We start from the raw sequence: 24,012 nt of genomic DNA on the forward strand, positions 1-24,012 counted from the left end.
TGTACTACACAATCCTAAAACTTAAAAGAGTACTGTCAGTAAAAAAACACTGAAGATCCGTACAAATTTAAAAATGCTAAAAGTCACTTAAAAAGGTCATACTCAATTCCGAATTAGATAAAGAGAGAAAGTATATATTATAATGAAAGGATTTTATTCTGTTTTATCGTAGATGATTTGGAGCGATTTGAGAAAGTGTGTAAAAACAACAGTACTGGTATGGAGTATCAGAATGGAACCCAATTTCAATTAAATGCCTGTACATCCTGTATGTGTATGGTAAGTAAATGTTTACAAATAGTGTACAAAATACAGATATTGATATTGGAGTCATGATGGTTGAATGGTTAGAGTGGCCAGCTGTAGGTTTCAGGAGCGAGCCCTGTTGCTGGCTTTTGTTTCTGAATGACTAAACTCCTTGGGTAAGATTTAAACCATGACTGTGCCTCAGTCAACCCAGTTGTATAATTAGGGACCTGGTTGGATAAAGGTTGCAATGTGAATGCTTTAATCCTATGCACTTATAAAGGCTGCAATGGATTGTATGCTCCCCAGGGAGTTGAGGAAGTATAAAGGGCTGTTGTGCCACCATCGATTTGTACCAGTGGTAATAATTATGAATGCCTTGAACTTGCAGGAGAATGAGTAATGCTGTATATAAACAAAGGGATACAATTGTTGCTTGTGTCTGTTTCTCACAGAGGGTGATTTAATAAATAAGGTCACACAACATGTATCCCTGTCATAATTTTAACAGACTAAACAAAGTCATGTATCAGATCATGATTGTACACTACATGCAAACTGTACAATGCAGCCATATGTTACATCTGTATAAATCTACTGTGCAAGAGACAAAATCAAGTAAAATTGTATTACACGTACAATGTATATCAATCCCCTTTGCTAAGATGTTAAATTGTATTTATTTTTTTACTTTTTATTTTTTTTTTGATAAGTGTTTTATTTTGAGAGAGACAAATTACAGCAACACAGGTGCAAAAAATAACATGTATTACAATGTATATAAATCACCCTCTGCAAGAGACATACACATGCAACAATTTAATCCATTCTGAGTTTTGTTCTGCACAGCTTACTTTCATCTGCCGATACGCATCTCAGAAATGACAAAATATGTCTTCAAGTGTTAAGTTTTTATGTTTTATAGGATGGTCATATTACATGTGAAGTAGAAGAATGTGATGAGTTAGAATGTCCTGTCAGCAGACAGAAGCTACGACCTGATGATTGCTGTCCTGTCTGTTTGGGTGAGTCTTACAGTACAAATGGTCTTGCCTTAACCCTTTGAACCCTAAAGGCCGGTATACTGGCCTATTGGAGTTTGACTCTATATCCGAAAGGCCGGTATACCGGCCGTATCGCCTAGCAATATGACAGCCAATCAAACAACTCGTTACTACACGTGTTTTGCATCCAAACATAGTGATGACGTACAGTGCCGCCATTGTTAACGTCGCTGTGTATTTCTTTATCGGACATCGCTCTTCAAAAATGCCTTGTAGATGTATTACAAATGCTCAAGTGTATCTATTTGTTAAAACAGGTTTATCGGAATGTACCTTTGACAACAAAGAATACAGCGATGGCGATCAGTTCATACCAGCTGGTGATAGCTGCAGTGTTTGTTTTTGCATAGTGAGTATGTATTTTACTATCTGCAGTGTTTGTTTTTGCATAATGAGTATGTATTTTACTAGCTGCAGTGTTTGTTTTTGCATAATGAGTATGTATTTTACTAGCTGCAGTGTTTGTTTTTGCATAGTAAGTATGTATTTTACTATCTGCAATGTTTGTTTTTGCATAACGAGTATGTATTTTACTAGCTGCAGTGTTTGTTTTTGCATATTGAGTATGTATTTTACTAGCTGCAATGTTTGTTTTTGCATAGTATGTATTTTACTAGCTGCAGTGTTTGTTTTTGCATAGTAAGTATGTATTTTATTAGCTGCAGTGTTTGTTTTTGCATAGTAAGTATGTATTTTATTAGCTGCAGTGTTTGTTTTTGCATAGTAAGTATGTATTTTATTAGCTGCAGTGTTTGTTTTTGCATAGTAAGTATGTATTTTATTTGTAACATGATTCATTAAGTTCCCAACAACCTTCACACTAGTTTCAAGTAGCCAAATTGGAATTTATTTTGGATTGTTAATTCATAAAACAATGCCACTGCATTTTTAGCTCCGCTGTCAGCGAAAGCTGAAAGCGTAGCTTTAGGTATAGGTGGGTATTGAGGTATAGAGAGTAGAGTGAATCATAGGTGTCCGTCAAACTTTTATATTTTTACTATCTACTCCGGAAGTGACAGTCGGAATTCTTCGATATTTGGTGTGCATGTTCCCTGGGGGGAGGCTATTCAGATTTGTTCATGCCAAGTTGATCTGTGCCATTTTCAATTTTTTATGATTTTTTTTCATAAAATGTCATTTTCATCAACTCCTTGAAAACCTCTTATTAGATTGCTTTGATATCTGGCGTGTTGATGCGCAGGGGGTAGCTTACTCAGATTTGTTAATTTCAAGTCAGCACATCCTCATTTTTATTTTTTATGATTTTTTTTTTTTGTAATTTGAAAAAAAATGAATATGTTAATGAGCATAATGACCGACGCCATATTGGAAATCAGTCGACGAGACTTTAAGTAAACTGCCACTTTTCAAAAGACACTATTGACGTCAAACAAGCAATGTAATATGTGCTATAGTCATAATTCTACGCATTTGGCGCCCAAATGACAAGCGTTTGTTCGAAACAGGGTTGTAAACTTCAAATCCAATTCTGCACCCTTCTACATAATCAGCCAGTCCGCAACATCCACATTTGCATACTCTATCCTGATTCGACCAGAAGCTGTAGGTGACCTCATTTGACCGAGCGATTTTCCACAGCAAGTATCTTGAGTATCACAGGACGTTCTTGGTACTCACTAAAATCACACTTCAGACCCACTATAAAAGTGTGATGTTTTCAGATAACATGTAACTTGTGGTTAATTCTATATTGTCGTGCAATTTGGAATGACAGTGAACCAGAATTCAGACAACTTGCGTAAGGAAGGGCATGCCAGGCATGCGGTTGAAGTTATGGCCGACAGTTCACATGTAAAGTTAAACGACATGAACGTGTCTTGCCTTTCCAAAATGCAAATATTTGGCAAGTAAATATAATTAAAATAATTACAACTTTAATTTGGCTTCAGACTTTGCATTATGTTTTGCGTATCTTTCCCCGTTTTACATGTAAATCCGAAAAGGTTCTCTCTCATCATGTCATCAGTGTCAGTGATCATACCGCGCGGGGCTGCTTTGAGTACGAGCGAAGTGAGGCATGTTGAGGTATTTTGCAGAGGTTTTGTTGAGAATTATAAATATTGCGAAATGTCAAGTACAGGGTTTAAATACAATGGAATGATGAAAAAAATGGCAGAGTCTGCTGACAGGCGCCGGTCACAAGAAACACTGTGAATTAAAATATCAGACGATGTATGTATTAATCGCCGACAATCCACCCGTATGCACGAGGGACTAACCCGGAAGCAAGTCGTTGTCAGCCATACGTTACAGTGGTAACATCGTCCGAGAAATCGCTGCGTTCAGAGTGTCATTATTCACAGAATTGTTGTTTTCGAGTGAAAACCCGTCTTGAATTGTATAACTCTAACAAATGAAGACATGTCAAGTTATATTTTGAAAGTTGTATCGCTAGTTTGAGACGATTTTCTCACGTACTATAGTACTATCGAGGCTTACTTGGAACTTGGAAGTAGTAGGACCTTACTCCAGTTCATCGGGAAGTTTAGCCAGTCCGATAATTCTTTCTGGTTTAGTTTACAACACTTTTGATCACGCAGATTTTGTTGTTGTGATGAAAAGAAATAAAAAAAAAGATCATTTCAACCATTTCGTTGTGTTTTCTTTGTGAAAGGTAACCGAACATGAACGAGTGTTACCACTGTAACGTATGGCTGAGAATGACTCTCTTCCGGGTACTTGAGATTGTCGCCGTACGGAAACTAAGATGGCGATTAATACATTTCTTCCCTATATATATCTACCACAACTAGTACAAGTTGAATGTTGTTGACTTTGTAAATTTGTTAGAAAATTGAAATTCAAATTGCCTCAAAATTATTTTAGATCCCTAGTTTATTTCATTCATCATTAAAATTTTCCAGGGTTACAGCTGTAAGACACTGGAATTATTTATAGCCAACCTCAAAATCCTCTTTTTTTCTTTTTCTTGTGTGCATTTCCCAGTCATTTTTTTCTGAGATTTTGTGCAATTTTTCATAACAGTAGATTTTTGTCATAAAATGGTGACTATGGTATAAAAGTACAATACATTACCAACTTCTGTGTAAAATGTGTTTTATAGTGAGACATCATATGAAACCACTAACCACTTTATTGCATCGCTAAAACAAAACTGCATAGTGAAGAGCTGAAGACCTGAACCACTTCTACATGTCACCAAAATAAAAAATTAAATTAAAAAAAAAACAGCGGAGCTATTCTGACCGATAGGTCGCTTGTTATATTTGGAAAAACAATGTGAAAAAAATAAAAATATGTACTAAATTCTTGTTTATAACTCGGTAAATTGCAAAACAATAAAAAATATATAAAATATTTGTTGTTGTACGTACAGTAACAAACCGTTTACACATTGTTTAGCTGTGGGGCATTGCATCATGGGAGTCAGTAGAAATAATGTATTCAAATGACACAATGAATATTCATGATATGTTTTACACTGAAGTGTATAGGCACTCAGTATTCATGAATATTCAATGTAAACTTGAATATACTATCTCTGCTGACTCCCATGATGCAATAGCCCATAGCAGAGATGCCCTATAAAGATACAAGATCAACATGATGCTTTTCAGAAATTGCAAGTAATTGTAGATGATGATATAACATCATGAAATGACTCTCCATAAGCCGTATTGTATGAAAATATCTCTATTTCTTGGAGTGGTGTTCCCCTTTAACAAAACATTACCAGTACAACTAATACAAAATTAGGTAACTAAAATTACCTCCAAAATATACACACCCGGGTTATATCCTGTTCACATGATTTTGAAATAGGATGAATTTCCATAGGATAGTACATTGTATGTTAATTTGTTATTCTTTTGGTGATTTGTAGATAACATGTTAACATGTTATTGACCTTTGATATAAATTTTACAGAATGGAAGTGTAACTTGTGAAAGACCAGACTGTGAACCTATCAACTGTGATGAAGAAAATCAAATATTTAACGAGGGTGATTGCTGTCCAAAGTGTACAGTTGAATCATTTTGTATGCATGAAGGCAAGAGGTACCAGGTAAGATTTCTCAGATTTACATTTAGGTTGATATTTGGAATTTACGAACAAGCCGTTACTTTGTCATGTACAATGTATATCAGATATCATATATTAAGGGTTTTTGGTGACCGAGTGGTTAGCTTGTGTGCCTTTTACCTCTACAGTCTGGGTTCGAATCTGCCAAGCATCAGCTGGGTTTGATGAAATAATTAACCAGGTATGTATGTAAGAAGGATGATGCTCAGTTTGATGCTGCTGAATAATGCAGATTCCCCTCAGGCACTCTGGTTTTCTCCTACTTCTTCAGCGCTAGAGCACCAGGGCACTGTTCCCAGGTCATCAAACATGAATTTGTGTGGACAAATAAATATCTTTATTATTATTGTTATTATACTTTATATCAAATTGCTCTCTTTATTTTTATTGATTGATATATTGTATATGTATTTTTTTCCCCTATCTAGTCAGGCGGTAGCTGGCAGACTGGTTGTGATATCTGTGACTGTTTTGATGGAAGGACAACATGTATTACAGAAAACTGTAAAGAAGTTATATGCACAGAGGTCAGTCATTACACTGTGTGCTTAAACACATGTCAGTATCTATTTTGCGTAAATGTCCATAGAAGCACATGCACACATACATGTATGTATGTCTGTCTGTCATGCGAGTACATTACATGTACATGTAAGTGTGTCTTTGTGTCTATCTGTCTGTCTCAGCCACACTTGCATGTGTGTCCACTAGCAGTGTTAGCTAGATTTTCGTCAATACAGATGATAAAATGTTGCAACATTTGCAATGTTGTTCGTAAAATATTATTTTAAAGCTTTTTTGGTAAGCTAGGCGATAAAGTGTAGCACTATTTGTAAGATTATTGTCCCATCATGAGATGACATTCTGTTTTAGGCTTAAACAGTTTCTGGGAAAAAGAAATATTCATCATATTTATTGACAGGAAGACAGTAAACACAGGTTATGATAGTATTCATGTCCATAGTGTATTTCTTACAGGAAGAAGAAGTGGGCCGAGTGAAAGAAGAATGCTGTGAAAGATGTGTACCAAGTAAGTCCACTTGTGTGTTGATTCAGACGAAAGAGGAAAATACAAGTGACCTAAGGGCCTTTATCAGTATGAGTCACCAGACAAGTAGTAAGAACCGTTAAGGTCACGAGTATTTTCCGGCTGAATGAAGACAAATATTGGAGAATAACATAATTATACCAACGCCAGTAATATCAAAGAAAAACTGGGAAAAGTAGACGTAATGGCAATTTTGAATGTTTTGATTCATATTTCATTGAAACACAGCAGAACCATTGATGTAGACACGCGTTGTTGTGACAAAGACACATGTTGTCATGTTGACATAGAACGACCAGAGTATATATTCCATGTTTTTTGTTCTAAGTCACTCATTCATGGTATAATATATATTTCTCCTTACAGAGTCATCATCCTGCATTGCATTTGGAGATCCTCACTACAGAACGTTTGATGGTAGATACTTCTCCTTCCAAGGTACCTGCACCTATGTCTTAGCCAAAGATTGCTCTCAAAATCGTTTCAAGATAGTAGCCCAACATGATGGCAAGAGTACCTATGCTGTAGCCTGGACTGAGGCTATAGAAGTAACATTTGATGACTGGGTCATCTTGCTAATGGCAGACTTTGAAGTCACAGTTAATGGCGAGAAAGTAGAGATACCGTATATACTGGACACAACATTTAGTCTGGAAAGAATAGGTATGTATTTCTCCTTGCATAATTCCATGTTATTTCCCTTTGCTTTTTAAGAAATATTATGTTGCTAGGCCTATGTGATAGCAGATTAAATGTGAAGCGGAGGGTAGCCAACGGTGGACAAAAAGAGAGAAGTTGCTCATGATGTGGCTAAAATCAAAATCATTTATTTCAAATAGCAAAGTAACTATATAAGTTAAAAATCACATGACATCAGTGACTATTAATTAATAACAGAAAGGATAAGGGGAATTAGAATTAGATTTACACAGTAGACTTTTTAAAAGATTGGCAAATAATCCTTGGAAATTCAACTTTCTCATGTTTTCTGTAAATGTTATTTTGGCAAAAGATATATCTATGTCTGTCTTTGTAAGAAAGAGACATTGTGACTATAGAGCATATAAGAATTATGTACAGTCAATACAGAAAATTTAGTATAACATTGCCAATAGGAGACATAAACTCAAGTCACACATATAGAAATGGGGGAGTTATCTGAAACACATTGTCCATGACCCAACTCACACATATAGAAACGGGGGAGTTATCTGAAATACATTGTCCAAGACCCAACATTAAATAGGGAATAGAAAACTAAATCTGAGTTTCAGTTAAGACATCATGTCTGTGTAATATCCAGATACTGTAAAAAAACAACTGTTATGTATATATATCTTTTTATTCTGCAATAAAAATCTTCTTAAATACAAAAACATGGATAAGGGATGTTTTAATCATGTACAACATTTGCTTATATAAAGTATCATTGATTTGATGAGAACCTCCTGAAGTGAACTTTGATGTCTCCGATGCACCAGGTGAATACAAGTAGTGACAAACCCTTGTTTATATCTCAAATAATGTTGACCTGAATGGTGTGATTATTGGGGAATAATATCATAACAGTACTAGTGTATGTCATGATGGGTGGATGGTTAGCGTGACTGGCTTGGAATCTACAGGTTGCAGGTTCAAGCCCTGTCGCTGCCTGTTGTTTGTTTCTGAGTGGCTAAAGTCCTTGGGCAAGATTTGAACCACGACTGTGCCTCAGTCAACCCAGCTGTATAACTGGGGAACTGGTAGGATGTAGGTTGCAATGTGAAGGCTTTAATCTTGTGCACTTAAATGGCTGCAATGAATTGTATGCTCCCTGGGGAGTAGAGGAAGAGTAAAGGGTCGTTGTGCCGTTCTGATCCGAGCCAGGGGTAATAATTGTAAAGCGCTTTGAGCACGGTGAGGAAACGCGCTGTATAAGAACCCAACATTATTATTATTATCATTATACCAGGAAAAGCATGAAAACAAATCAAGAAAATGTAATCGAAGTATTCAAAATCATCCAGTAACGTTCCCTACATTATTGCTTGTCTCTGGCAAGAGTATGAGGTCTTTGTTTATAACAAATGTAAAAAGTGTAACTTTTGATGGAAGGATTCATGTTAAATGAATACATTATTTTATTTGCAGGTCTTCTGTTAGTCCTTCATACTGACATTGGTATTCGTGTATCATGGGATGGCAGTCATTTTGTTGAAGTCACAGCTGATGGCACATACAAAGATCAACTCTGTGGACTGTGTGGAAATTTTAATGACGACCCTTCAGACGATTTCTTGTAAGCAACGTTACAGATACATGAATTACAGTTTAATGTCTATAAAGCACAAAGAAATAAAGTGAAGAAAAGAACTTTTGAGTTGTCATCTTGTCATGGTCAGTTGTTTACTTTGGTCAATCTGATCCTAGACCATTGGTGGAGGTTCTATGATCTGAGGGATATTGTTGACCAGGACAGATCAAAAGTTCAAAATTATTTACTTAGATAAACTACTTCTGTTTTATTTATTGTTTTTTAAATCGTAATCCGTTTGATCTACCAAGCTGATGAATATATTATGTCAGATATATATTTTTTCTTTAAAATGACCACATTGATGAAGATTGAGTATTAATTTTGAATTTATTAAACAATTTTATAATAGTTTCCTGCATGAAAATCAATGTGAAAGTACATTGACAAAATCTGTGTTTGTAACTCAAAACATTGCATGTAAAAATCTAAAGAAAATTTGTAAAAAGTTTGTTGTTGTATGTACAAGGAAAGAATGAACAATTCGCTTCAATTTACAGGAATGTGAATGGTACAATAGAACGCACAGCTTCAGCATTTGGCAATTCCTGGTTAGCAGAGATTCCTATATACTGTAGTTGTAGAGATGGTGAAGAAATCGATATTTGTGGTAGAGCTGGGGCACTAGTACAACTAAATGCAAACCAACAGTGTAATATTCTCAGGGTAAGTGGTAATCATTGCTATTATGATAATATTGTCACAATTTCACCGGTGTGACGGCAGTAAGCCTTCATAAAGGAGACATGGATTCATTGTCTATACCAATGGAGGAAGATGTTTGATAATGACCAAATTGTTCCCCAGATTCTCTGATTACTCACAAAGTCATATTTGTGGTGCCAGTTGTTTTGCATCCTCTGTGTGTTTAGCTGATTCAATTTTTCTTTCTTTATCTATTTAGGGACCACTATTTAGACCAGCTCACAGAGCTGTAGACCCGCAACCATACTACAAAGCTTGTCGATCGGATATGTGTGCTTGTCCAGTACAGGAAAAATGTCTATGCGATGTTTTGTTAGCGTATGCACATGAAGCAAGGAAGAAAGGTATTATCCTGAACTGGAGGCAGTCAAGTGTTTGTGGTAAGTATATTAAGTGTTGTTACTGCTGGATGCATGTAACTTATATTAATCTGGTAATTAAGCCTTTGGGTTTATACTAAGATAGACACATACTAAAACTGTTGTCGCAACATGTTGATATAACAGTGATAAGCTATTGAATGGATATTCATTTCAGTATAGTCTCAGCAGTGCTTTCAAGTTCGATAAAAGCACACGTCCGGTTGTTTACGGTTGAAATAATTTATTACCAACGTTTCAGCCACACATGGGAGGTCTTCTTCAGCTTCAGTGTTTTAGGATTTCCATTTTTGTATTATCTTGATTACAGGGTGATTAGAATTGCGCAACAGAAGGAACCCTATCACCCACTTTTGTAATCTAAGAACAATATATTTAGTTTGCATCTATCTTAGGCTCGATTATGAGCATCGTAAGTGTACTCATGGTGAAAGCAAATGAAAGTAAAAGGTATTGTAGGAGCATGTGTATTTGCGAGTATAATGGTGTTGACAGGTAACTGGTATTGTAGGGGCATATGTATTTGTGAGTATAAGGGAGTCAACAGGTAACTGGTATTGTTGGGGCATATGTATTTGTGAGTATAATGGTGTCGACCGGTAACTGGTATTGTAGGGGCATGTGTATTTGTGAGTTCAAGGGAGCTGACAAGTAACTGGTATTGTAGGGGCATGTGTATTTTCAAGTATAATGGTGTTGACAGGTAACTGGTATTGTAGGGGCATATGTATTTGTGTGTATAATGGAGTGGACAAGTAACTGGTTGTAGGGGCATGTGTAGTTGTGTGTATAATGGAGTGGACAAGTAACTGGTATTGTAGGGGCATATGTATTTGTGTGTATAATGGAGTGGACAAGTAACTGGTATTGTAGGGGCATGTGTATTTGTGAGTATAATGGAGCTGAAATACAAATTTACAATTAATTATGATAATGCAGATGCAGGCGATAAATCTAGATACTTATGATAGTGATCATAAGGATTATTATGATGATGGTGATTTTGATGGTGAAAATGATGATGGTAGTGGTGGTAATGATGGTGGTGGTGGTGGTGGTGGTGGTGATGGTGATAGTGATGATGATGATGATGATGATGATGATGATGATGGTAGTGTTGTTAATTCAGTTAATGAGACTCTCCTCAATTACATTCTGTTGTGTTCAGTAATAAAATTGATGTTATCTATCAAGGAGAGCAGTAACCTTAACTTTCCAAATAATTGCACATGATTATAAAACTAAATCTATTGTACTTCAATGTATTTACACAAGTGGGTGTTAGCGGTTCCTGATTATGAATATGATGATATGTATACCTCGTTTTAAATTGGCCATATGGATGAGAATTGAGTATTTATTTTGGCTTTTTAATTTATAAAACAATTTTAGTATGGCGTCCGACTGAAAAACCAATGTGAATCAATATCTGCCAAATCCTTGTTTATAACTCAAAAACTTGCTAAATAGCAGTATAGGTGTAACATTTTTGTTATTGTCTTTTTACTCATTTTTTAACTTTTTACAATATATTGAGTTATAAACACAGACTTGGCCTGTGTTGTTTCATATTGATTTTCCAAGTAGAACGCCATGATAAAGTTGTTCTATAAATTGAAAAATACAAAATAAATACCCAATTCTCATCCATATGGTTGCTTTAATGTGTGAACACCATACAATTGTCACAACTCTACATTTTTGGGTATCTTTTCTCTCTCAAGCTGTATCCTGTCCAAAAGGTGCTGTGTATGCTGAATGTACGCCTGCCTGTATAGAAACATGTGATAACTTCAATAGTTTGAGAACACATTGTATACAGGATGACTGTGTACCTGGCTGTATGTGTGCTGCAGGGACTGTACTACACCAACTAGAGTGTATTCCTCCATCACAGTGTCCCCAACAGATCTTAGTCCCCAACAGGAAGTAGATGTACCATATAGTTGTGTAACGTTTGCTGCCAATGCTGTCATTTCAAAAATCAATCGAAATATATCAAACCATTCCAATATTTTCACAATATATAAACAAACGTCCAGTCCTTCTATCACATTTGTTCGTGGACATCCATGTGTTTTTCTCAGAGTTTTGTCAAAATCTGTGGGCAATCTTTGAAAGCACATCTTTGATGATTTTGGTTTACTTATTTCATAATATCTATACTGCTCCAGACTTTTAAAATATATATCTGTGCATGTCTCAATACTCATGTTCCTCATCAAGCTACAGTTTGTTCCATGAATATATTCTATAGTCTAGAATTCTAAACTGGTACAGTATTATGTTTTAAAACTTCATTACTAATACCAGTCTAGTCAAGATGGTTCTTTGAACACAGAGTCTGTGCTCCCCCAACCATGTTCATATAAACAAGTTGACATCGTTGTGACTATAGAGCATATAAGAATGGTGGCTATGATATCCCATTTCATATGGTGGCTATGATATATCCCATATCATATGGTGGCTATGATATCCCATTTCATATGGTGGCTATGGTATATCCCATTTCATATGGTGGCTATGATATATCCCATATCATATGGTGGCTATGATATCCCATATCATGTGGTGGCTATGATATTCCATATCATGTGGTATCTATGATATCCCATATCATATTGTGGCTATAATAATACCCCTTATCATATTGTGGTTATGATATATCCCATATCATGGCGGACTATAATATATCCCATACCATTTGGTGATTTTTTTATGATAATTATGCAGCTATACTATTTATTCAAAACTTCATGGCTACTTAATATAAACCTGTTTAGCAAGGCAGGATTTTTTTAAATGTATAATTCTTAGACAAATTTGAAAATGACATGTATTATTACTATTAATAAGTTGGCTTCTTTTTTTTTTTTACAAATGTTCCATTTTTAGAAATTGAAAATTTAATTTTATATAACTCTTTCTATAGAGCCAAGACAGGAAAGAAATTATTGATGAATCTGAAATAATTGATATTAATTGTATGTTAGTGGGTCTTAGATGATGGCAGAATTACTTGAACTGGCAGCTAGGGTTTTTTCTCTTTTTATGTACTATCTGAATGTACCAACTTTTAAAATTGTCATATTTATTCACAATTGTAAACATACTCATACTTGAAATGTGGCATACACGTACTTATTTGGAGCAGTGGAGATTTGTAGACATGCACATTCAACGTGCGCGTTATGTTCTCAGTTCATGTACCGTACTTACTCGGGTTAGCGCCCTCACACGGGCAAACGCCCAGTGCTTTCGATTACACAATGTCTATTTTTAGAATAGTTGCGGTTCACCGCCCACCCACTGGTATTAAGCAGTTAATAGTGGAGTCATGTTGAATTTGTTTATTTTTATCTATATTAAAAATGAATCTATGTAAACACGCATGCCAAGCTGCAATGATGGACATTCATAGCCCAAAGTAATTTTCTTTTCCTAGTGAACCCTCCATTAAAAAACTGAAATAGATTATTACAAATTTGTACAGTGGAGGTTAGGAAACAACTTTTACAACAATCATTCTCAGCTCTTCAATCTTCCCAGATTTTTATAGATGTGTTAATTTTCCCCAGGTGCATTTTCTTTGATTTGATTGCTCGAATTAATGTAGTATGTTTATGTTTTAGTGGAATATAGAATGGATTTATTAACCTCACCATTCAAAATAGCAGTCAACATGATAATCCTGCCAGTGTCATGGAACGTATTGACATCTATAAGGTCATTAAACAGTGCAGTTACTTGTTCATACATCAACATACATATTCATTGTATGAAAACACAGTTTTTCTTAGTTAATTGAACACGTTATTGTATGCCTTATGATGCACATGTAGACTTAAGATAAGGACATTCGGGATACTTCTTGGAGAAGTAAAGTTTATGTTACTGACAGGCAATATATATGAGAAAAAGTAGTGCCTTGTCTAAATTGTAGTTTTCAAAATATGTTTAACTTTGCAATCACACTGAAGAGAAACCTTAATGATAACAATCAGTATACTTTTATCAACATTAAAACGTTTTGTTTTGCTTGTAATAAAGATATTACTATCCCGATAAAGATATTTCTACCTTTATAATTTTTATTGAAATTTCCTCTCCTCATGTCAAGCAGGCCTCAATCTGATCCTCATTGACATATGCCCATATATGGGCAAAAATATATTACATCGAAGTCAGACGTGAATACGAAAGTGTGTTCACTGATTCCCTATATTCCGTTTGATACGTTAGTTTGTTTCCATGCATATTATTTAAAGGTCAAAGGTTAGAGTGAAGCAATTTCCAAATATACATTGTAACAACCTATAGTGTACCATGCATTCGCCACGTGTTAGCCTGATCCTATCCTTTTCAAATAATGAAAGGAATTTTGGGGGTTAACTGTTTTGGTTTTAAAGAATTATGTAACCTATTATTTTCTGAAAGAATTAAGACATCATTCGGCGAATATAGTGGATTCTAAGGATTTATTTTGATATCGTTTTTACCAACATTAAAATTTTAGAATTTGTAAGTGGACTATTGCGTGATTGTGGATTTGATGCATGGCGACCTCAATGGTGAAAAGAAGCCGACCCTGCAAAGCTCCGCGTTTTTGTAACATTTATTGAGTATTACCCTGAATAAAGATATTTAATAATAATAATAATAATATTTCAAAAAATTTCTATTTCCACCACTTGATTTTAACTGAGAACGAGTTGAATTTTGTTTAGCATAGGTAACAGCTGCAGAAGATTAATATTTTTTATTTGCCAGGAACTTACTCCTTTTTTGTCCAAGATTGCCATGTGTTGTCTTGAAAGACGTGAGGTGATGAAAGATATGCCTTTAGCTATGCTCTGACCAGGTAATATTTAGAGATAGTTTATATTTTGTAATCACCATAAATAAGAATTATCAAGTGTTTTCTTTTTATATATTCCTATTCTTCTTCACATTCAATAAATGGACCTATATTATAATATTATTCGCCATACTTTGTCTTGTGTGTATCAAATACTTGCATGCCATGATTTGATCGTTTGTAAAATTCTTGCTATTTTTTTTTTACCTTCCGTACGGGAAGATTATGTTTTAGTAGTGTCTGTTTGTCTATATACATTGTATGTAAGTATGTATGTATGTATGTATGTATGTGTATGTATATGTATGTGTGTGTATGTATGCGTGCGTGCGTGATGTGTTGGTTGGTTGGTTGGTTGATTGGTTGATTGGTACAAGTCAATCAAAATTTGACACGTATTCTTTCGGGTAATGGCTAGAACTAATTAGATTTTGGTAAGCATTCCCTGGATACTAAATGATCCATTTGTATATAATTAATAATGATCATTAATTTGGCTATATCTTGAGAATAACTTTAAATTCAATAGTAAATAATTTGGTACGTACAGTCACATGCATTCAATTAGGACTGAAAATGTTTCACTGCCGACCCTAAACTTTTTTTTTCTCCATATTCGAGGGAAAAAATACTAAAATTGTGAAATCTCGCCAGAAAGTGCGGAAACTGACATCAACTTAAAAAGACAACATGAAACTGTTCTTCCAATCCGTAATGGCTGTGCATCTGATGGGAAGAAACCTACATAACACAGAGACCATTTGGAAAACAATATAGAAAACATATAACTACCTGAACTGGACACTGAGCTAGACAGTCACATATGAAAAAAATAATACATTAGGTATAATATATGCAGATTTTTTATTTTATTTATTACAGTATAACAAAATAAAATAAAACATCTGCTTATACCTACCCCGGCTATTCAAACATTTAGCGTAATCAGAGCCACACAATTTGTTTATTAGGCCTTCAGTTTAAATATGGTTTCATGTGCTGCACTTTGAAAATGTATTTGTAGCTAGTATGAAATGTTCATTAACCCCCAACAGGTATAGCTCTGAAGAGGCTATAGGAATGACCTAAGTCCGTTTATCCAACTGTGTACAGCTAAAGCCTACAGATATAATTGTTTGCTTCCGGTTACCCGACCTTCACCTAGTTTTTCACTGCCGACCCTCAACTTTTTTTACGTATTCAAGAAAAAAAATAATAAAATCGAAAAAAAATTGTCTCAAGTCTCAAGAGAAACAGTGGTTGCAGAAACTGACATCGGCTTAAAAAGACAATATAAAATTGTTCTTCCAATTGCAATCTGTAATGGCTATACATCTGATAGCTAGGAGGCTCGTACCGAATATTGAGCTTAACAATGTGACTTTATTTCTGTACATAAATAGTGCTGAGATTGGATATGGCAGAGCCACGTCCGTCTCTGGCTATCTCTCCATTGCGAATCATAAAGTGCAATATATAAACTTATTCCAGTCTTTTGTTCTAATTACATTAAATAATATAACATACAAATATAAGCTACATCCTAACAATAAATAGTGTGTCGGGGGGGGGGGGGGTCCCATAGACGACAATACGGGGAGAGTACCGGTCCGCGCGAAAGGGGTCATTTTTTTATGCTGGTTGGTATCAAAAAGGTATACTTTTCATGAGGTGGTGGTATTAGAAATGTATGGGTGAATCAAAATTGGCGTTAATTAACAGAGACTATGCAGTCAACACTGGAAGCGTTTCAACCTGGTGTATCTACCTTCAAAACGTCTGTATTCTCATCGCTCATGCCACACTACATCTCGGCTAGCTTCCCCTAGGAGCTCTGGCTTTTACTAATTAAAATGCAACTGATTGGTATCAGAAAGGATATACATTTTGCATAAAATTGGTATCCCAACACGTTGGGTTTCAATGTTTGTGAGGACCCTCCCCGTAATGTTACCCAATGAGTTAACCCCCCCCCCCCCATTGAACCTACTCTCAATATTGCACACGATTAGGTAAGCTTATATTCAATCGGTTGAATCGTCTACAGTTTTTTTATTTGTACAGATGGACGTCGACTCATAACACTGTATGGCGAAACAAAAATTGTGTATTTCCGATAACATTGCCTTAGACAATAGGGTAGGGATGTCAAGATTTTTTTTTTTATCTTTTTTGTTTTTGTTTTATTTTTCAAAAATATTGCTTGGACCCACCAACAAACAATATGTCAGTCACTGATAGTTTGATGAAATATGTCGGACATCACTGGGGAAAGGAAACTGGCGTACCTGAAGCTTAGGTCAATAACCTTAAACTACGGTCGGTCGAGTTATCGGAAAAGCACATTAGGTGTAAAGAAAATTGTATGGTTCCGATTACATTCAATTTTAAAATAGGTGGGGTAGGTAGATTTTTTATTTTATTCTATTTCATTTTTTTCATGTGTGAGTGTCTAGTTCAGGTTTTCCATTGTTTTCCAAATGGTCTCTGTGGTGTTTATTTCTTCCTATCAGATGTACAACCATTACAGATTGGAAGAATACTTTTATATTGTCTTTTGAAGTTGATGTCAGTTTCCACACCCACTATTTCTCGCGAGACTTCACGATTTTCACGATTGTATTATTGTTTTTTTTTCTCGAATACGTAAAAAAGGGTTTAGGGTCGGTATGAAAAACTAGGTGGGGTCGGGTAACCTGAACTAAACATTTTTTTTACTTGGCCTTATAATAAAAAAATCATGTAGTGAATTTGCATTTTACGGTACGGTAACATATGCTGTCGAACAGCCTGTTGGGATTTGGTTGACGGAAAAACAATGAAGTGCATTCTTGGAAATATAATAGTTCAGGCTGGGTAAATAGAAAACACGAACGAGGCCGATGATAGCATTATATTGTATATTCGTGGAGCTATCTCCAAATATAGACACACAATATTAACACGTCTCTACTTCTTGACGGACATATGCGTAAGAAGAGTTATGCAATCATTGGAAAACAAGAGCAATCTAGTCTAGTTCCTATACTAGTATCGTTACGATTTATACCTTCACTCACACCACAGTTGGCATCCTAGGAATCCTGCCCTCTAGTAGGCCATGACCACAGGCACTTGTTTCCCGAGATATGTATCAGAATGTTTCTATCAGATGGCAGAATACAATAAAATGTCGATAAGATCGATAATGTTGTCGTATTTAGCCAACAATATATATAAGGGGTAAAATTACACTTGTTTCTGTGATCGCGCAAGTTCACTTCCGTTCACTTCCGTTATATATATATATATATATATATATATATATATATATATATATATATATATATATATATATATATATATATATATATATATATCACACACACACACACACACACACACACACACACACACACACACACACACACATATATATATATATGATGCAGAGTTGTCTGATGATCGCACAATGCGTGAAACTCCGAATTACAACCAAGAAAGAGTTCCAGTACTACCAAAACTATTGCGCTCTGCCACTGTGGTATAGAGCACTGTCTTAGCAGATTGATACTCACCGAGTTATATATATATATATATTCCACCCGACCCTTTCTCATATATATATGACTTATATCGCGGCGAGTGAACTTTCGCGCTCGCAGAAACAAGTGTAATTTTACCCCTTTCATATACAGTTGGCTAAATACGACAATATTATCGATATATTTATCGACATTTTATTGTATTCTGATAGAAACATTCTGATACATATCTCGGGAAACAAGTGCCAGTGGTGGCCATGGCAGATACAGACCTGTACGTCCTGGCAGAGAATGAAAGTAGCACACCTATGTAGGCCAATCGCGATGTTTGTTATGTAAATGAAAACACATATCACATTATCATTCTATGTTACTCGTTGCTTAACAACACGGCCGCCATTGCAGTAATTCTTTCTTACAGGAGACGCTGTTGAATACTATCATTGTTTGCTAAAACCATGGCGTTATCACAAACGTAAATATATTCAAGGTACGTACGACATCGAAAGAGTACTTCGACATGGGGTCTGCACCTAGCGCGAAGAAAAACCAAGTAAATGAGGTAACGGCGGACTGTAAAGACGATGAAACTACAGAAAATACTATGCCCTCCGACGTGGCCGAGGCATTCGCTGGAAAGGCAGCACTGGCAGCCCATAAGGTGAGACTGGAGAACCACCCTGAAATACAAGAGGTGTTACCAAACATGAAAGCAGCCGTGCAAACAATTGACAACAATGCCAACAAGGCAGAAATAACGGAAGGGGTTCTCCGTGAGATTGCCGAGGCCATTGAAGACGACATAGAACAGATTTGTTACACCTACGACTCGAAAGAACAGCGTCGATTAATATGCGACCAGCTTGGATACGATGGCATGATACCAGCGTGCGGAAGATTCTATAGACGTGTCTTAAAAGGGGGAACCGTCCTAAGGAGTGATTTGATCGCAAATACCATGTTTTCGATGCTCAATATTATCACATCATTGACAGACCGCAGTGAGATGATTTGCCAACAGTGTAAACACGAAGGATTATTAGACGTTCTACTTGAAGGGCTGAACGACAAGGAATTACAAGAAAAACACACGAGTAATCCAGTGAGTATGAATTCGAAAACCACCGTCCCTCGTTATGTGATAAACGAAAGTACACAATATTCCATTCTAGGCCATGAGGGCGCTAGGCAATCCGTAACAATCAGAACAAGATAAAGCATTCGCATGTCAAATAAATGGAGAAAAAAATAAACCAGAAAAAAAGTATTAATTTAGGGGGAACACAGTTTCTTTTTGTTTGGTTTCAACAAAGCCATGTTATGATATTTCAACGTATGATTAGAGCACAGATCACCGGATATGTTCCCCCAATATAATAGTAAGACAATGTCTGACTTTATCAAATAAAGCCCCTGTAATATGAAAGACAGCTATCCAGATGACATCAGGACCACTGAATAAACTTCCCCTCTACAACAAGGGGAAAACATGAAAAAAGCTGAATGTTTTCAATCATAATTTCCATACTGGCTATTTCGTGCGTGAAGGATGTAAAGTTCAGGTGTATCGAATAGAATTGAATGACTAAGATTTTGGTGATGTTGTACGATTCCAAGCAGGATCAGAACATAACATTTGTAAAAAACGAAACGAAAGTACCTAAATGAGTTTTTTGTTACTCTGTCGAAACACAAGTGAGTTTTTTTTCCCTGACAACTGTCCTTCGGACAATAGGACATTTCCACTATCTCTTTTGTCTTACAGTTAAATATCCCCCCCCCCAGTATTTTTCGTCTTTCAGCATACGAGTGATCCAAGGGGCCCTTGTCACTACGAGTCGCTAGATGAGTTGTGACAACCCTTTATAGTCACTTGTATTTTTTCGGATGAATAAAGACAAATATTGGGAATTATATAATTATACCATTGCCAGTAATATACAAAAAAAGAACTCCGGGTAAGTAATGGTAATTTTGGAACGTTTTGATTCATATTTCGAACACAGCAGAACAAATGACGTAGACACGGATTGTCGTGACATACACGCACGTTGTGGTGACGTAGAGCGACCAGAGTATATAATCCATATTTTTTGTTGAACCTGGCTCGTGCATGCGTATATAATAAACATGTCATGCTTTCATGTTTCACAACTATTTCTTTTGTTCCTCTATATAGATGTCTTACAGGTTTTGCCTGATGTACCTGGGTGTGGTTTACAATTGTGCCAAAGGGAACGTCAGTCGACAGTTCTTCAATCAACACAATGCCGTTAATATCGTGGACCCATACACAAAATCAACGGACAAGACGGTCAAGGCGTTATCTGTCATGGCTATTGCTTATATCATGGAAGAAGACGAACAAAATGATCTAATTGTGGCTGATAAAACATTGATACGTTATGTTATCCGAACATTTAATGAAGCCATAAATACCAGCGATAAAACATCACTGGAAGGTTTCTCAGTTGAGGTACGTATTCGATCGTCGTAAAACACTGTCAATTGTCGTAAAACACTTTAAGCATCGCAAAACAGTCGAATTCGTAAAGCATTGCCAATCGTCCTAAAGCACTTTCAGTCGTTATAAAGCCCTATCAATTGTCGTAAAGCACTTTCAATCGTCACAAAACTGTCAATTATCCTACAGCACTAGTTTCAATCGTCTTAAAGCCCTGTCAATTGTGGCAAAGCCCCTTCAATCGTCGTGAAGCACTGTGAATTCCACTAACCTGGACTTTCTGTACATGCGCAAATAAAGATGACCCATAACTTCACTATAATGAACCTTCACCTCACCAGGAAATACAGTTAGCGGAGATGTATTTGTATAGGATGAACAATTGATATTCATAATTCCTAAGTGCTTATTACCTCGAGATAAAGTAATGGAAATCCGTTTTCATGTCTGCTAAGCCCCATTAGGCAACAGTGGAACATTGCCAGAACAGTTACAGTGAACAAGAGTTTCAATTTGGTGTTTTTTTCAAAACAATGTTATTACTACGTGCATGTTTAATAATGAACGCTTCAAAACAAACAAGTCTTGTCATGTGGCCGGACTCTGTTTACTTTCTCGCAGTCTAGAGGAAAAATAAGTTCAAAATATATAATATCATAACTATGCAAAGCCCATAAGCTCGCGCAGACTAGATTCATTTGTGACCGGCTACCAAAGCTGCCTCACGATGATATTGTAGATAGCGCCCTCTGCGTGGAGAATGCGCATAACATATAGAATGCGCATGCGTAGTCATTGCACCGCAATGCATCATTGGGTAAATCCACCACAAAAAAATCGCATAGTACACAGTACTGTAATTTACCCACAACTCCCCTTGATTTGTACTGTTGAAAGTTGTGTTTCTAATAACTTTTTCTGCTCTACATATTAACAATAATGTAAACCATCTAAAAACTTATTTAGTTTTATCTATGATAAGTACGGTTAGATATTAGGCCTAAAGTTGCAAAATCATCATTAAAAGGCTATAGCAGTCCCAGTTCGCAGGTACTACAAATGCAATGATTTTGGGAGGCAAGTAAATGACAAACTGAGGTAGCCCTTCTCTATAAAAAGTTAACATGTAAATTTCCTTTGTCATTTCCATTGACAAAAATCAATATCTTTTGTATTTGGCTAACAGGTGCTTCGTGTCTCCTTGTCTTACTTCAAATTATTCTTAGTGATTTGTTACACAATTGTTTGAACTTTTTACAAAATTCCTATCTCCTCTCTCAGTAATGCATGATTTTCAAAATCATTTAAAATGGGATATGAGAAGAATAGTATGCTTAAAAGTACGATTTCATACTTTACACAAATAGTCTACAGTTTTCTGTACACATGGGAGATATACCTGGCTTTGCTGAAGAACCTCCGAGGATACAAACCAGAATGAATCATAGGATATCTCAAGGACTGTGTAGTATATAGGACGCGAATGCCTAGTTAGTCATTGAGCTGCTACGCGGTCGCTTTGCGACCTCTGCACAAGCTAGTACAATCTACTTATAGACAAGAAAAGAAAATATGGACATTTTATTGCTATTGAGTGAGGCCATGTCGACACAAGTTATTTTAGCCTGTTTATGGCACTTACAGTATATTCCGTTCAATCTCTCTTACCATAGGCTTGTGAGTTGAATTACAAACAGTTATACAGTTTGAAAATCTCAATACATAATATTTCCCCAATCAGATTGCCGTCACTATGGTGTATTCAAATGTATACAGATGATACATGCAAATGAAATGTATGCAGATGAACCCACCCCTCAACTGCACATGTTAAGGTATTTACAGAGCAGTAACAATATTCGCATCTCTCAGGTTTGCGTACATATTCAAAATACTAATCAACTTAGTTAATATTGTAATTTATGTTAAGGAATTGGCCCAGGGATTATCAAGTCTGGCTAACCATGACAAGAACAAGAAAATAATAGTTGAAGCCGGCGCGTTACCACTGTTGGTCCAATTAATGAAGGAGGGTGACGAAAAAGAAATATTTTGTGCAACACGTGCTGTTTGGACGCTAGGATTTGATGATGATAATAAAGGTAAAATAAAGCAAGAACCAGGAGCTGTTGAACGATTGGAGCAGTTAAAGTCACATGACAGCCAGCGAATCCAACAAGCAGCAAACGGTGCACTGTGGGTAATTCAAGGAGACCAACGTTTTCATGGTAGGTGTACTCTACTCTATTCTATGCAAGTTCACTATATATTTGTAAGTCTGCGTATATGACTATTATCACAGTCATGAACAGGTTGAAAACTGTGAAAACCCATATATATATAAACTCAATATATGTAAAATGTCTATGCTGGAGTATACAGTGCTCAATACATTTGTATGTAAAGCGGTGTAAATAACATATATATATATATATATATATATATATATATATATATATATATATATTATATATATAATTTTATAGTAATTGTGTTCAAAGTTACAGCTGCTGTATACTTTTCCAGTTTTACTTGGTAAACATTGGTACATGTAATTGCCTTGTGAATAAGTATATCACAAATGTACAATTTTGGACATGTGATTAAGGTTGGTCCCATTATTCATATTGTGTACATACATACATCGAGCCACTGTACTTTCAAGTAAATGCAGTTGTATTAGTTTAATTGTGTGTGTCCCAAAAGTATAAAGATGGGTAGTTCAGCTAATTACAAGAATCGAACAATTCCAGCAAAGTTTGGTCAATTTTGCAACTGGCTAAAATGCAGGAAGAATAGCAAAAATACACAACTGACTCGACAGGAATTTTTATGGTGGAATGTAAATCTCACTGTGTAAATCATATCAACCCTGCCACATTTCAGAGAAAAAAGAACACAGTTTTTCTGACAAAGGCAGTCGTGAAGGAGGCGAAGACATCTCTGAGGAATGCAGTGACCATGTAATGATCAGCTACCAATGGGATGTACAGAAATTAATGTTAAAGCTCAAACAGCAACTTGAGAAAAATGGCTACCGTGTATGGATGGACCTTGATCAAATGGGTGGGTCTACACTACAGGCAATGGCAGATGCAGTAGAAAATGCAGCTGTTGTTTTGGTTTGTGTGTCGCAAAAGTACAAAGACAGTCCTAACTGTAGAGTCGGTAAGTGGAAAACGTTTTGATTGGTCCGAGCCAAGTATAGCAGGTATTGGAATGCAAAAAGTAACGAGTAGAACATTCCTGATAAACAAATTCAATCCCGACGTTTCGAAACAATATTTTTTTGTCCTAGACATAGGATATAAGCTATATAGTAGGTCATCACCTGACTTTATATCTAAATGTAATGGAATAGA

General features: G+C 35.8%; 2 protein-coding genes across 2 annotated transcripts in view; both read left to right on the forward strand.

Moving 5' to 3' along the window:
• Positions 1 to 11,971, forward strand: part of LOC144439754 (kielin/chordin-like protein) — a 28,928-nt gene extending 16,957 nt beyond the window's left edge. The window contains exons 17-27 of the mRNA XM_078128988.1: positions 173 to 279; positions 1,172 to 1,271; positions 1,568 to 1,659; positions 5,220 to 5,357; positions 5,804 to 5,902; positions 6,354 to 6,405; positions 6,790 to 7,086; positions 8,554 to 8,701; positions 9,217 to 9,382; positions 9,621 to 9,801; positions 11,526 to 11,971. Of these exons, the coding sequence (XP_077985114.1) occupies positions 173 to 279; positions 1,172 to 1,271; positions 1,568 to 1,659; positions 5,220 to 5,357; positions 5,804 to 5,902; positions 6,354 to 6,405; positions 6,790 to 7,086; positions 8,554 to 8,701; positions 9,217 to 9,382; positions 9,621 to 9,801; positions 11,526 to 11,734 (1,589 nt within the window). The 3' untranslated portion in view covers positions 11,735 to 11,971. The remainder of the gene's footprint in view (positions 1 to 172; positions 280 to 1,171; positions 1,272 to 1,567; positions 1,660 to 5,219; positions 5,358 to 5,803; positions 5,903 to 6,353; positions 6,406 to 6,789; positions 7,087 to 8,553; positions 8,702 to 9,216; positions 9,383 to 9,620; positions 9,802 to 11,525) is intronic.
• A 6,735-nt stretch (positions 11,972 to 18,706) lies between these two features.
• Positions 18,707 to 24,012, forward strand: part of LOC144439756 (uncharacterized) — a 7,894-nt gene continuing 2,588 nt past the window's right edge. Inside the window, exons 1-4 of the mRNA XM_078128989.1 lie at positions 18,707 to 19,288; positions 20,366 to 20,662; positions 22,581 to 22,878; positions 23,537 to 23,818. Coding sequence (XP_077985115.1) covers positions 18,707 to 19,288; positions 20,366 to 20,662; positions 22,581 to 22,878; positions 23,537 to 23,818 — 1,459 coding nt within the window. The remainder of the gene's footprint in view (positions 19,289 to 20,365; positions 20,663 to 22,580; positions 22,879 to 23,536; positions 23,819 to 24,012) is intronic.

The sequence above is a fragment of the Glandiceps talaboti genome, chromosome 9 (genome assembly GCF_964340395.1).
Source record: "Glandiceps talaboti chromosome 9, keGlaTala1.1, whole genome shotgun sequence".
NCBI lineage: Eukaryota > Metazoa > Hemichordata > Enteropneusta > Spengelidae > Glandiceps > Glandiceps talaboti.